This window comes from Rhincodon typus, chromosome 1, assembly GCF_021869965.1.
Source record: "Rhincodon typus isolate 14 chromosome 1, sRhiTyp1.1, whole genome shotgun sequence".
Classification (NCBI taxonomy): domain Eukaryota; kingdom Metazoa; phylum Chordata; class Chondrichthyes; order Orectolobiformes; family Rhincodontidae; genus Rhincodon; species Rhincodon typus.
Genome location: NC_063332.1, coordinates 52,747,521 through 52,760,760, shown reverse-complemented (window position 1 = coordinate 52,760,760; position 13,240 = coordinate 52,747,521). Strand labels below are relative to the sequence as shown.

At 39.0% G+C, this 13,240-nt stretch overlaps 1 protein-coding gene across 1 annotated transcript in view; it reads right to left on the bottom strand.

The window, feature by feature from the left end:
• Window positions 1–13,240, bottom strand: part of LOC109915711 (urea transporter 2-like) — a 45,135-nt gene that overhangs the window by 10,946 nt on the left and 20,949 nt on the right. Inside the window, exons 5-6 of the mRNA XM_048594440.1 lie at window positions 3,165–3,357; window positions 2,737–2,931 (exon numbers count right to left, since the gene is read on the bottom strand). Coding sequence (XP_048450397.1) covers window positions 2,737–2,931; window positions 3,165–3,357 — 388 coding nt within the window. The remainder of the gene's footprint in view (window positions 1–2,736; window positions 2,932–3,164; window positions 3,358–13,240) is intronic.

Sequence of the window (13,240 nt, the reverse complement as noted above, 5' to 3'; positions counted from 1 at the left end):
AGACCCTTCTTCAGAAAAAAAAAGAAGGGTCTAGGCCCGAAACGTCAGCCTTCCTGCTCCTCTGATGCTGCTTGGCCTGCTGTGTTCATCCAGCTCTACACCTTGTTATCGCAGATTCTCCAGCATCGGCAGTTCCTACTATCTCTGCAAGGGGATAGCTGACCATTTTGATATCTGCCAAATGAAAGGCAAAGGCTAATCTCACGGAAGTTTGAAAGTGATTTAGGAGAGAGCTTATCCCTGGGTTGGAAGAGAAATGTGGGAAGTGGGTGGTGATGGTTAGAAGGAAGTGGGTTGGTTAAAGAAATCTATTTAAGGAGTACTTTAAAGGAAGAAAGATTGATAGAATGCTAGTCGAATTTAGGGAGAGAATTCTAAAGCTTAGGACAAAGACAGCTAAAGGCATGGCCATCAGTGGTGGAACAATTAGAAATAGGGGTGCTCAAGAAGCCAGAATTGGAAGAATGCAAAATCATAGCGCTCTAGAACTGGTGAAAATCACAGAGTGACAAGGCAGGTGAGGCCAAGAGAGAATTTAAAAACAATAGTGAGATTTTAAAATCAAAACCTTGCTTTACTGGAAGCCAGTGCAGGTTAGCCAACACAGGGGAGATGGGTGAATGGAATTTGGTGTGAATTAAGACCACAGGCAGTAGAGTTTGGAATGACTTCGATTTTTGGAGTATAGAACAAGTTAGCCAGTAATGTGTTGGGCTGGTCATGTCTAGAGGTAACAAAGACATGGATAAGAGTTTCAGCAGCAGATGAGGCAAACAGGAAGATCATGGCTGACTGTGGCCCAAGTTTCACATTCTAACCAACTCCAGATAATCTTTGATTCCTTTCTTAGTCAAGAATCTATTCACATCTGCTTCAGAAATATTTGGTGACTCCATTGTTCTCTGGGTAAAAGAGCTCCAAACACCCACCAGCCACAGGAAAAAAGATCTCCTTATTTATGTCTTAAATAGATGATGCCTGATTTTAAACTATGTCCCCTAGTTCCAGTTCATTCTGCAAAAGGATACCTTCTTTTTAAGCATATGCCTTATCAAGTCCCATCAGTATCACATCTTTCAATTAGATCAAATCTCATTCTTTAAAATTCCAATAAATACAGATCTAACCTTTCCTCATAACACTCTACTCCTTATTCTAGGAACCAGTCAAATGAAACATCTCATGTAGCTGAGAAGTGGGAGGGCTCCAATAATAGATGTAGTGGGAAACCAGAGGTCTAGTGTGGGATGAAGAGGAGAAGGCATTGCAGGTTATATTCTGGGTGTGATTGAATGGTCCTTCTTCATAGTATATGGCTACAGTGTGGCTACGATTTGAAATCTGAATCGTAATTTTAATAAGATAAATTTTGTCGAACTAAACTGATCCACAATAAACAAACTGCAACTAATTTAGTTACTTATAAAGAATGTCTTGCGGAATTCACACCTCTGCACAATCTTGCTTTAATAAAAATCATACCGTCTTGCAAACTAGTCCTGTGCTGCTGATGAAGTTAGCACTCTCACAATAATGATGTGCATAACTTGACAGCCATTTCATAAGATCCAGGCATAACAATATTTGCCTCATTCGTTTAGTTTGACCTGTTCAGTTATTGTGATTTTGTATCAGCCTTTGCTCTGTGGTAACTGTGCCAGTAGGTATGGTGATTCAAGTTCCATTTCAGGATTTCAGCCAAGAATGTAGGAAGACGCTTTAGGATTAAACAGAAGTGCCATATTGTTATATAAAATGTTAGACTTGGGTCTATTTCCTTGTTAAAGTGGATAAAATAAATGGAATGTTACTATCTCAAAAAGAGCATGGAAATCTCCTGGTGTTACATCAACACTTAACTCTCTGCCAAAAGTAGATATTGGGTCATTGATTTCACTTTTTTAATTTGGAGCTTGTTATGGATTGCATTTAATGAAAAGTAATTTATAAGCTTGAACATTTTAGAACATTTTGATTGTGCTTTGAAGGCAATGTCTCACTGCCTTTAAAGCTCCTAAAATTCTATTTCATTTCAGCTCTGATGAAGTGTTAATTCTTTTCCTTCACACAGATAGTGTCTGACTCATTTCTGAAGAAAGGTCCCGACCCGAAACGTCAACTTTCCTGCTCCTCTGATGCTGCCTGGCCTGCTGGGTTCCTCCAGCTCCATTGTCTCTAGTGTCTGACCTGCTGTATTTCCCAAACCTTTATTATTCTTATTTTAGATTTTCAGCATCCACAAATTTTTTCTTTAATATTAACCTTAAATTTGTATCTTCTGTTACTGATTCTTCTGCTGCGGGAAAGAATTGCTCCTCATTTAATCTTCCAAAGTTTGTAAGAGGGTAACATTTACTACATAATGATTTGCCAGTAATACATTGAGGCCTTCACCAGATATCATAGTGGGACCCTTGGGGTGATGTGAGTGGGGCAGGGATTGTGGATGTGGTATAGATAGTGAGAGATAGGAAGGGGTTTCAGATATAAAGGCAGGGATTGGCTTTCACTGGACACACCCCTTTCCTAATACCCAGTTCTTCAATTGGGCACTAAATGCCTTTGAAAGATGGACCTCCTGGAATATTGCTGGTAAACACAACCTAATGAAAAGGAAACCCATATGGGGTAGGAAAACTCCCTGAAACACCAGCAAATCCTAGTAGACTGCAGATAATGATCTTAAATGAGTCTAAGCAGCCAGCATGCAGGTTCCCTACACTGACCTATTTTCACCATGGACTTAACATCACTTTTTCCAGAATCTTCTGCTACAATCTTACCTGCGAGTATACCGAGACAGGATCCAATTGTAGCATGCAGACATATAATTGGAGATGAGATAATTAATGCAATAAGGAACACACCACCAATCCAGGGATTATCACAGCCAAACACCTGGGCAACACCCATCGGGACAGCTCTAAGAAGCTGATTAAAAAATAGGCAGGAAGTCATTATTTGATTTCTTTAAATGTGATGTCATGGAAGCTGCTGACATGTAAACACAAATGTTGTTTAGGATCTTAAAATCATTCAGTTTTACATGTAACATTTTGTTGCAAGTATTTAATACTGCTGACGTATATATGTGATAAATAATATATATGCCTGTCGTTTCCACAATAAATGAAGTTAAGATTCTCCAGAACAGTTTTACTCACCATGGTAACACTGAGATCTGCCCATGTGACATTGAATGGTCCAGTCACAGGTTGAATGAGAACCTGGGGAAAATGTTGGTTGTTATGTCCTGTAGCAGCCATAAACATCGACAGAATAATATTAAAAGGCAGTGTGAAAATAGGCAGATCCCATTTTTCCATTACAGAGGCCAAAGCACTTGAAAGCACAGGGCTGCAAAAGAAAAATTACCTTTACTGCAAATATGAGTTGGCTACCTTAATAATTTACAGAATGCCTAGTTACTTCTCTAAAGTTCAGGAAATGGTAAATTTGCATTGCAAGTAATTCCTTCTACATAGAACAGTAACAACAGCTTGCATTTAAATGGAACCTTTACATCTCAAGATGTGTCACAAAAGCGTTATCAAACAAAAAAATGCCACATATATTAGAACAGGTGACCAAAAGTTTGCTGGCAGAGATAAGTTATAAGGACAGTCTTAAAGGAAGAGGGAGATGGAGAGACAAGAGCTTTAGAGAGGAAACTAGAGAGTCTAGCACCTAGGCAACTGAAAGAACATTGCTAATGGTAGGGATGTCCAATAGACTGGATTTGGATATCTCAGAGCTTTATTAGACTGGAGGATGTTATAGAGATGAGATTATGGAAGACTTTGAACAGAAGGATAAGAATTTCAAAACAGAGGAGCTCATGGACCAGGAATTAACATAAATCAGACAGTAAGGGAGTGACTGGATGGAGGATACCTTTTGCAGGATGAAACGTAAAAAGGTGACTGAGATCATTGGAATAATTGAAACTGCATCTAAAATATGATGAGAATGAGAGATTGTATATTTGAGAAAGATGATGGGGTCAATGATTGCTTGGTGGTCTCCAGAAGTAACAATGCAAGAAACCACCAAAGGATATCCTCTAAATATTATTGGAATTGTATTGAAATATTAATACTTCAAATAACATTTCAAATATTGCGTTTTTTTGTCAGTGGTGGATAAAATGTAGGAACACATCATTTTGAGAGGTAAATGAAATACAAAAGCAGTTTAGAATGAAAATCAGAGACTCCCCTCAGACAAGTCCATATAACAACAATAAATTTGTAATCTGATTTTCTATGAACAGAGATAGAATACGATGGTCAAAATTTTGAACAGTAAGAAAAGGCATGAAATGGATGCTGTAACAACATAAGTTTATTTGAAAATGTACTCGCAGCATGGAATTTTGGACTCATTTACTGATTAAAATAATTTAAACTTGGCTAGAGCTGCTAAGACAGACTCCTGCTGGTTTAGCACTTGAGCTCTAATTAAAAACAGTTTTCATGGGGCAGTGGATCCTAAGCATTCACTTCCAGTGAAGGTGAGCAGCGTGATGATTGACACATGTTAATACATGGCATGATGACTCAGAGTTCAAAGAGAGGGTACATGGGTTTTCAGATTGAACATTGGAGGTCTTTTAAAGTTTTTGAGAAGACTTGTAGCTTGGGTTGTGGATGGGGTTGTTGATTTGTTCGCTGAGCTGTTAGGTTGGTTTGCAGACGTTTCATCGCCATACAAGGTAACATCATCAGTGCGCCTCTGATGAAGCGCTGTTGGTCTGTCCTGCTTGTTATTTATGTGGTCCAGTTTGATGTGGTGTATGGCCTCATTTCCGGTTCTGCTTTGTAGTGGTTGATGTATGGGGTTTATTTCCACAGGTTTGTCGATGGAGTTCCGGGTTGAGGAATTCCCATACGTGTTTTTGGTTGGCTTGTCCTAGGATGGTTACGTTGTCCCAGTTGAATTGGTGGCCACCTTTGTCTGAGTGTATGGAAATGAGTGATGGTTGTGTCTCTTGGTAGCTAGTTGGTGCTCATGTATGGTGGAAATAGACCCCATACACCAACAACTACAAAGCAGGACTAGAAATTAGGCCAACCACCACATCAAACCAGACCCACATAAATAACAAGCGGGACAGACCAAAAATGCTTCATCGGAGGCGCACTGATGATGTTATCTAGTATGGTGACGAAACATCTGCAAACCAACCTACCAGCTCGGCAAACAAATCAACAACCCCATTGGAGGTCCTGGTGGAGAAGGTCCAGTGAAGGAGGGATATGCTGAATGCATAGAGGAGAAGGGGTCCAAGTTGGCCTCCTGTTCCCATCTCGTGCAGCAGCTGGTGCTCTTCTGTCCCTTTCCTGCAGACCAAGGGGTATCTCGTGGCAAGATGCTGATAATCTTCTAGTCACTTCCTTCCTGTGATGCCTATGAGGTGCCCTACATGATAGAATAGCACAGCATTTATTCTTTTCAGATAATGTCCTCAGAAAAATGCCAAAACAAATGCTGATAAAGTTCTGAAATGTCACTGGACTTGAAATGTTGACTCTGTTTTCTCTCCACATGCTGCCAGACCTGTTCAGTTTCTCCAGCAATTTATGTTTTTGTTTCAGATTTCCAGCATCCGCTGTTGTTTTATACTATTATATTGAAAAATATGTTGGAGAACACTTGACAAAGTATCCCATAGAAATTCCTGATGTGTTTCAAAAGTCGTCTTCAAAACTTCAGCAACATGTGAATAGTAAAAGGTGGTTTCTGTCTTTAAGTTGCTCCTGCGATTGGTACTAGGATACAGTGCTATTCAACACAATGTCACTCAGCACCTTCAGGTACATAGATCTTTAAAATATCACAAACAGGTGCAGAAAATAATCAAGGCTTGATATGATCAAAGTCTTCAAGATATTAACAGCAAAAGACAGAGTAGATAAAAATAAACTATTTCCACTGGTTGGGGATTCTAGAATTAGGAGCATAGTCTGAGAATTAGAGCCAGACTATTCAAGAGAGATGTTAGTAAGCACTTCTACACACAAGGGGTGGTAGAGGTTTGGAGCTCTCTTCCATAAATGGCAGTGGATGTTGGATCAGTTGTTAATTTTAAATTTGACCGAAATATATTTTTGTTAAGTAAAGGTATTAAGGGAAATGAGCCAAAGGAGTTATGGAGTTAGGCCACAAATCAGCCATGATATGATTGATCGGTGGCACAGGCTCAAAGGCCTAAATGGTCTAGTCCTGTTTCTATGTTCTTATGTCCCTATGTTCCTAATGGTGGAGCAGACACAATGCATGGAATGGCCCACTTCTGCTCCTATGTCTTATGGTCTTAAATTGGAGGACAGAGCTTATGGTCTGAAGTTGTTGAACTCAATCTTGAGTCCTGAAGGCTTTAAAATGCCCAAACATAAAATGAGGTGCTCTTCCTTCAGCTTGCATTGGAGCACTGCAGCAGGCCTAGGACAGAAGTGTTAGCACGGCAGTAAGATAGTGTATTAAAATGGTAAGTGACAGAAGGTAGGGTCTTGCTTGAGGACGGAGCAGAGTAAAGACAGGGCGGAGTCTGTCAGGCAGTATGTATTTCGTTTCACCCCATTTGTGAGCAGACAACACAGTAGACCAGTTTGATTTAAGTATGAGTAAATTGTTAATCACCTGCTGTGTTTGGAGCCTTGGGCATTGAGGGCAGTGGAAGAAAAGAGGAAAACATTACACCTTCCAAATAGAATTAGGGAGCGTAGCCTGAAAATAAGGAGAACAAGCTTACAACTGAGTTGAGGAGGAACTTCTCCCAAAGCATTGCGAATCTGTAGAATTTCCTGCCCAGTGAAGCAGTTGAGGCTACCTCATTCAACGTTTTTAAGGTAAAGATAGATTTTTGAACAGTAAAGGAATTAAGGGTTATGGTGAGCAGGCGGGTAAGTGGAGCTGAGTCCATGAAAAGCAGCCATGATCTTATTGAATGGTGAGCAGGCAGCTTGAGGATCCAGATGGCCTACTCCTGCTCCAATTTTGTATGTTCTCATGTGATGGTATGGGAAAGTACCATGGAGAGGTGAAGAGGTGTTGGGAGTGACAGAGGAATGGATCAGGGTGTGGCGAAGGGTCCCTGTAAAATGTTGACAGGGAAGGTAGGCAAAGATATTTTTGGTGGTGGCATACTGTTGAAAGTGGCCAAAATGACAGAGGATGAACCTTTGAATATAGAGGCTGGTGGGGTGGAAAATGAGGGCAGGAGCAACCCTATCATTGTTTGAGGAGAGAGGGGAAAGGTCTCTTCATGGTGAGATGATGAGGAGAAATTTCTTCACTTTAGAGAATGGTGAGTCCTTGGAATTCTTTATCCCAGAAGGCTATAGAGGCTGGGTGATTGAGCATATTCACAACAGAGATCAATAGATTTCTGGATATTAAAGGAACATGGGAATTGTGTTAGAAAATGGCAGTGGGGCAGAGGATCAGTCATGACTCAGTTGAATGGAAAAGTGATTTCTTGGCCAAATAGCCTGATCCTGCTCCTATTTCCTATATCCCAATATAGCAGAACCTGCCGTAAATGTCTCAGCTTGGCTGGAGGGTACTGCGTGACTCATTAAGCAGCAGATAAGAAAGAAGGTTCATTTCTTCCAATAACTTTGTAGTAGCAAAATCCGCCATTACCTGCTGAATTTCTCCAGCATTTTCTGTTTGTTTCAGATTTCCAACATCCGTAGTATTTTACTTTAATTGTTTATTTCAAATCCCATCATGGCAGCATGATAATTTACATTTCAGGAAATAAATTTGGAATAAAAGCTAGCTTCATTAATGGTGGCCATGATTATCCTTCAGTGAAGGTAAATGAACACAATTACCCAGTCCAGTCTATATGTGACTCAAGACCCACAACAATGCAATTGACAATTAACTGTCCTCTGAAATAGCCTTAAGCTACATATATGTAATTATTGGGTCGATGACCTAAAACTTCCTTCTTACAGCACTGTGGATGCAGCTATGTCAAATTTTTTTAAGTGGAGAAAAACTGCCAAAAGCTACAGAACAGAGGGATTTGGGAATCCTCAGCCATGAATCACAAAAAGCTAGCAAACAGTTCAGTAGGTAATAGTGAAGAAAAATAGAATGTTGGGCTTTATTTAAAAGGGAATGCAGTATAAAACTAGGGAGGTTTTGCTAAAACTATAGCAGGCATGAATGTGACTATAATAAGATTACTGTGAACAGTTTTGGTCCCTGGATCAAATAACATTCACTAGGCTGAAAGCGGATATAGAGAGACTGTCTTATGAGGATAGGTTGAGTAGATTGGACCTGTACTCATTGCAATAGACAAGAATGAGAGGCGGCCTCACTGAAGGGTCTAGGCCCAAAACGTCAGCCTTCCTGCTCCTATGATGCTGCTTGGCCTGCTGTGTTCATCCAGCCCTATACCTTGTTATCTCATTCAAGATTCTTAACTTGCTTGACAGAGAAGACGCAGAAAGGTTGTTTCCATTGTGGGAGAGTCTAGGACTAAAGATGTAATTTCAGAATAAGGGGTCGCACATTTAAGACAGATGTCATGAGGAATTTCTTCTCTAAGAGGGTTGTGACTCTGTGGAATTCTTTACCACAGTGTGCTGTTGAGGCTGGGACATTAAGTATATTTAAGGCTAAGATAGACAGATTTTTAATCAGTAAGGGAATTGAGGATTCTGGGGAAAAGGCAGCAAGGTGGTGTTGAGGATTATCAGATCAGCCATGATCTCATTGTATGGCAGAGTAGACTCGAAGGACTGAACAGCCTACTTCTGCTGCTACGTCTTATGGTCTTACAAGGACTGCAGTGATTCAAGATGGCAGCATATCACCAAGGACAATGAGGGATGAGCAATAAATGCAGGCCTTGCCTGTGGTATCCAGGTCTCCAGAATAAAATAATTATTTTGGTACTTTTGGGAGAAAAGACAATGCTGTTCTTCTCGTTTCTAGAAACTTTTAATATTGCATTGAAGGTTCCTTACTCTTGCAATGATCATAACATAATGGGCCCTTAATCATGGTCTTTTAAGTGTTCACTCTCAATTGCATGGAAAAAGTAAGGATTAATAGTGGAAAAAAAAACAAAAAGCAGGTGATTAAACTTTAAGAAATCAATTACATCAGATAGGATCCATTAAAGGCTTGCAACATAAAGGTTGAAGGAGGAAAAATGTCTGAAATGCACTGTAGCTCATTAAATACAGGAAAAAATGATTAGAACATAGTATTCTGATTTGTATTAGAAAGGTCAAATTTATAATCCTGTGTATTACGAGTCAGCTAGCACAACATTTAGAAACACTGAAGTTAATTACGAAGGAAAGAAGTCAAGCTTATTTAACATGAATGAAAGGAATAACTTGATGCCAAGATCGGGATTACGATAGATGGGCAGATCATGCTTAACAGATTTATTGCTAAGATATTTGTCATAGAATCATACAGCATGGAAACAGATCCTTTGGTCCAACTAGTCCACGCTGACCGTGTTCCCAAACTAAACCAATCCCACTTGCCTGAGTTTGGCCCATATTCCTCCAAACTCTTCCTATTCATGCACTTATCCAAATGTCTTTTAAATATTGTAACTGAACCAACATCCGTCACTTCCTCTTGCAGTTCATTCCACATACAAACCACTCTCTGTGTTAAAAAGTTGCCCTTCATGTCCTTTTTAAAACTTTCTCCTCTCACTTTAAAAATATACCGCCTAGTTTTGAATTCCCTCACTCTGGGGAAAAGGCCTTTTTAGAAAAGTGAAACATTATGAAGCCACATTTTGCATACAACTATCCTGCTCATCACATACATGACTTTCTGTAAGGTATGAAGGCATAGTTGTTATGTCACTAGACATGCAGTTTGGAGACCTGAGTTCAAATCCTACTGTAGTAACTGTGTAATTTAAATTCAGTTAATAAAATAAATAATATTTTAAAATTAATGTCACAAAACTATCTTTAGGAAAGAAAACATGCTATTCTTACCTGGTCTGGCAGCATTCTCATTACTGCCCTCAGAAATGGCTGAGCAAGCTCATAGTTGTATCAAACGGCCTTGGAAAGGTATAAAAGGAATATAACCAGATGGATGACTCAATAAAAGCTTAAATACTTAATATGATGCATCCAGCACAACTGACTATCTAAAATCATCCTCATTAACTTTTGAGGATACACCAGAATTGGGGTGTCTCACATAAGACCATAAGAAATAGAAGCAACAGGCCATTTATCTCCTCGAGCCTGCCCTGCAATTCAACAAAATCATGGCTGATCTCTCCTTAATCAGGCCCCAACCTCTCTATCATGTCAGCTCAGCTTAGCGATCAACTCCTTGATATTTCAAAAATCAATATACTTTGTCTTTAAATATTTTTGACTTCTACAACTTTTTGGGGTAGTGAATTCCAGATATTTACTACACTCTGGGAGAAAATATTCTTTGCATCTTAGTTTTAAATCAGTGTCCCCTTATTCTCTATAGCCCCTAGTTCAATATTCCCCACTAATGGAAACATTTTGTCAACATCCACCCTGTAAAGACCCCTCAACATTGTGTTTGTTCCTATACAATCATCCAGCATTCTTCTAAACTCTGAAGAATAAAAACCTAAAATGTTTAGGCCTTCTTGATAAGTCAACCTCTTCATCTTAGAAATTAATCAATATATCCTTTTTTAAATATGGGGACTAAAACTGGATGCAGTACTCCAGGTGCGACTTGACAACATCCTGTGCTGTTGTAAGGTGGAGGTGTCGGTGTTGGACTGGGTTGGACAAGGTCAAAAATCACACTCCAAATAAACCTGTTGGACGATAACGTGGTGTCATGTGATTTTTGACCCTGTGCTGTTGTAAAAAGACTTCCCTGGTTTTTAACTCCAACTTCTCGAAATAATTCATTTATTCTCAGGAACAAAAACAAATGTTGCTGGAAAAGCTCAGCAGGTCTGGCAGGTCTCCTCAAACTTTGAGGAAGTTTGGAGGAAGGGTCACTGGACCTGAAACATTAACCCTGAATTTTTCTTCACAGATGCTGCCAGACTTCTGAGCTGTTCGAGCAACTTCTGTTTTTGTTCCTGATTTACAGCATCTGCAGTTCTTTCGGTTTCCATTTACTCTCGATTGCTTGCTGTGTCTGCATGCTAACTTTTTGTGTTTCATGCACAAAAACACCCAGCTCCCTCTACACTGCACTTTCTTGGAGTCTCTCTCCTTTAACTAATAGTCTGTCTTTTACTTTTCCCTACCAATTTGCCTGACATCACATTTTCCTACATTAAACATCATCTGCCAATTTTTCTTTCCCACTCATTCAATCGATTTATATTTCCTTGCAGATTCCTTATTTCGGCAGCACAATATGTCCTCCCAACAATTTTTGTATTGTTATCATATTAGGAGATGTTACACTCAGCCCCTCCACAAGTCATTAATAGAGATTGTAAATAGTTGAGGCACATGGACCAATCCTATGGCACTCCACAAGTTATATATTTCCAACCATTAAGGCCCATTAAATTGACTATCTGTCTTCTGCGTCAACTGATTCTCAATCCATGTTAATATGTTAACCCCAATCCTGGGAACTCCTATTTTGTACAGTAACCTTTTTGGGGCACCTTCTGAAAATCTGCTTGTTCTTCTTCATCAACACTTGTTATATCCTCAAAGAACTCCACCAAATTTATCAACCACAATTTTCTTCCCAAAACCACGCTAGCTCTGTTTGATTTAACTAAGCTTTTCTAAATGTTCTGCTATTTCTGGCATTTTCTCATCACAGAATTATAAATGTTCATACTTGCAGAATCAGAACTTTTGCACATGTCTCAGACATTTCCATCATTATCTCCTTGTTATGGGTGTTCCAACTGGCAAGACAAATTGAGTAGAATTGGCAACAAAATCAGGAGGAAGCATTTACATTTTAAATTTATTAACAAATAGTAAGTAAGTTTATAGGCCTATAAAGGGAGAAAAGAGCATATCGGAATGTTTGCTTATGTAAATGTTTATATAGATTTTTAAAATAAATCATAGAAATTGTAGAATCTCATATTCTTGTGATGACCAAAAATAATGTCCTATCTGATCATCGGACTTATAAGAATTGCATCTCAAATTCATGCAGCAAGCAAGGATTAGTAATGGCAAAAATGAAAACAAAAATATGAGCATCTAAACTTTAAAAAATCAATTAAACCAGATTGGACAAAACAAAGAGCTGATGACGTGCAGCTTGGAGAAGGGAGAGTTGTGTCTGAAATGCATTGTAGTTCATTAAATGCAGGAAAAATACCAGAGATAAGAAAATAAAATTCCAGCTTGTTTTTGAAAGGTCAGATTTCTAATCTTGTATATTACTCGCCAGCTAGCACAACATTAGAGTCGGAAAAGAAAAAGAGATTAATTACAAAGAAAGCAATTCAAGCATATTTAACATGAAGAAAGGGAATAACTCCAAGCTAACAAAGGGATTGCGACAGGTAAATCATGCTTAACAAATTTATTACAAGGGCATTTGTTCTTTTGGAAAATCTAGACTTGCATTGAAATAAAGAATTTTTTCTCTCTTTACCAAGTTTATTCTCACCCACACCCATCACATTTCTGATGCTTTTTATTCAGTTCATGATGAATATTCAATCTCTCCATACCCATATCCCACGGGACAGCATGAACAGTCTCCTCTTCTTCCCTGAACAAGGCCTATAAAGTCCTCATGCATCATTATCTGACAGAACTTGTTGTCAAATTTAACAACTTCTTCTTTCACTCTAATCAGTTCTTTCAAATCAACGTGTGGCTATGGGACTCAGTATGGATCCTAGACATGTACATTTTAAAATAAAACACGCAGAATATCAACTTTTCCAGTTTGAATCAGGCCTCCTCCCTTGTCCTCATTTTCTGTTCCATTGATGGAAGTGGAAATTTCCATTAACTTTCCGTGCAACTGCCACTCTTCCTTTCTTTTCACATGTCCCATCTGACAGTTTACTTTCATTACTCAAATTCTGTAACTCATTTTCTAGGTATAGGCTATTGACCACTGTAAACTCACTGACATTCACAACTGCCTTGGCTGCACTTTCTTGTACTCTTTTCTTCCATAAGGCCTTTAATTCTGTCAAGTGCTCCATCGTATCTGTTACAACATTGACACCATTTATATTAATGCTTTCAATGTGCTTTATCTTTTTCTCACCCAAAGATTCTCCCACAGT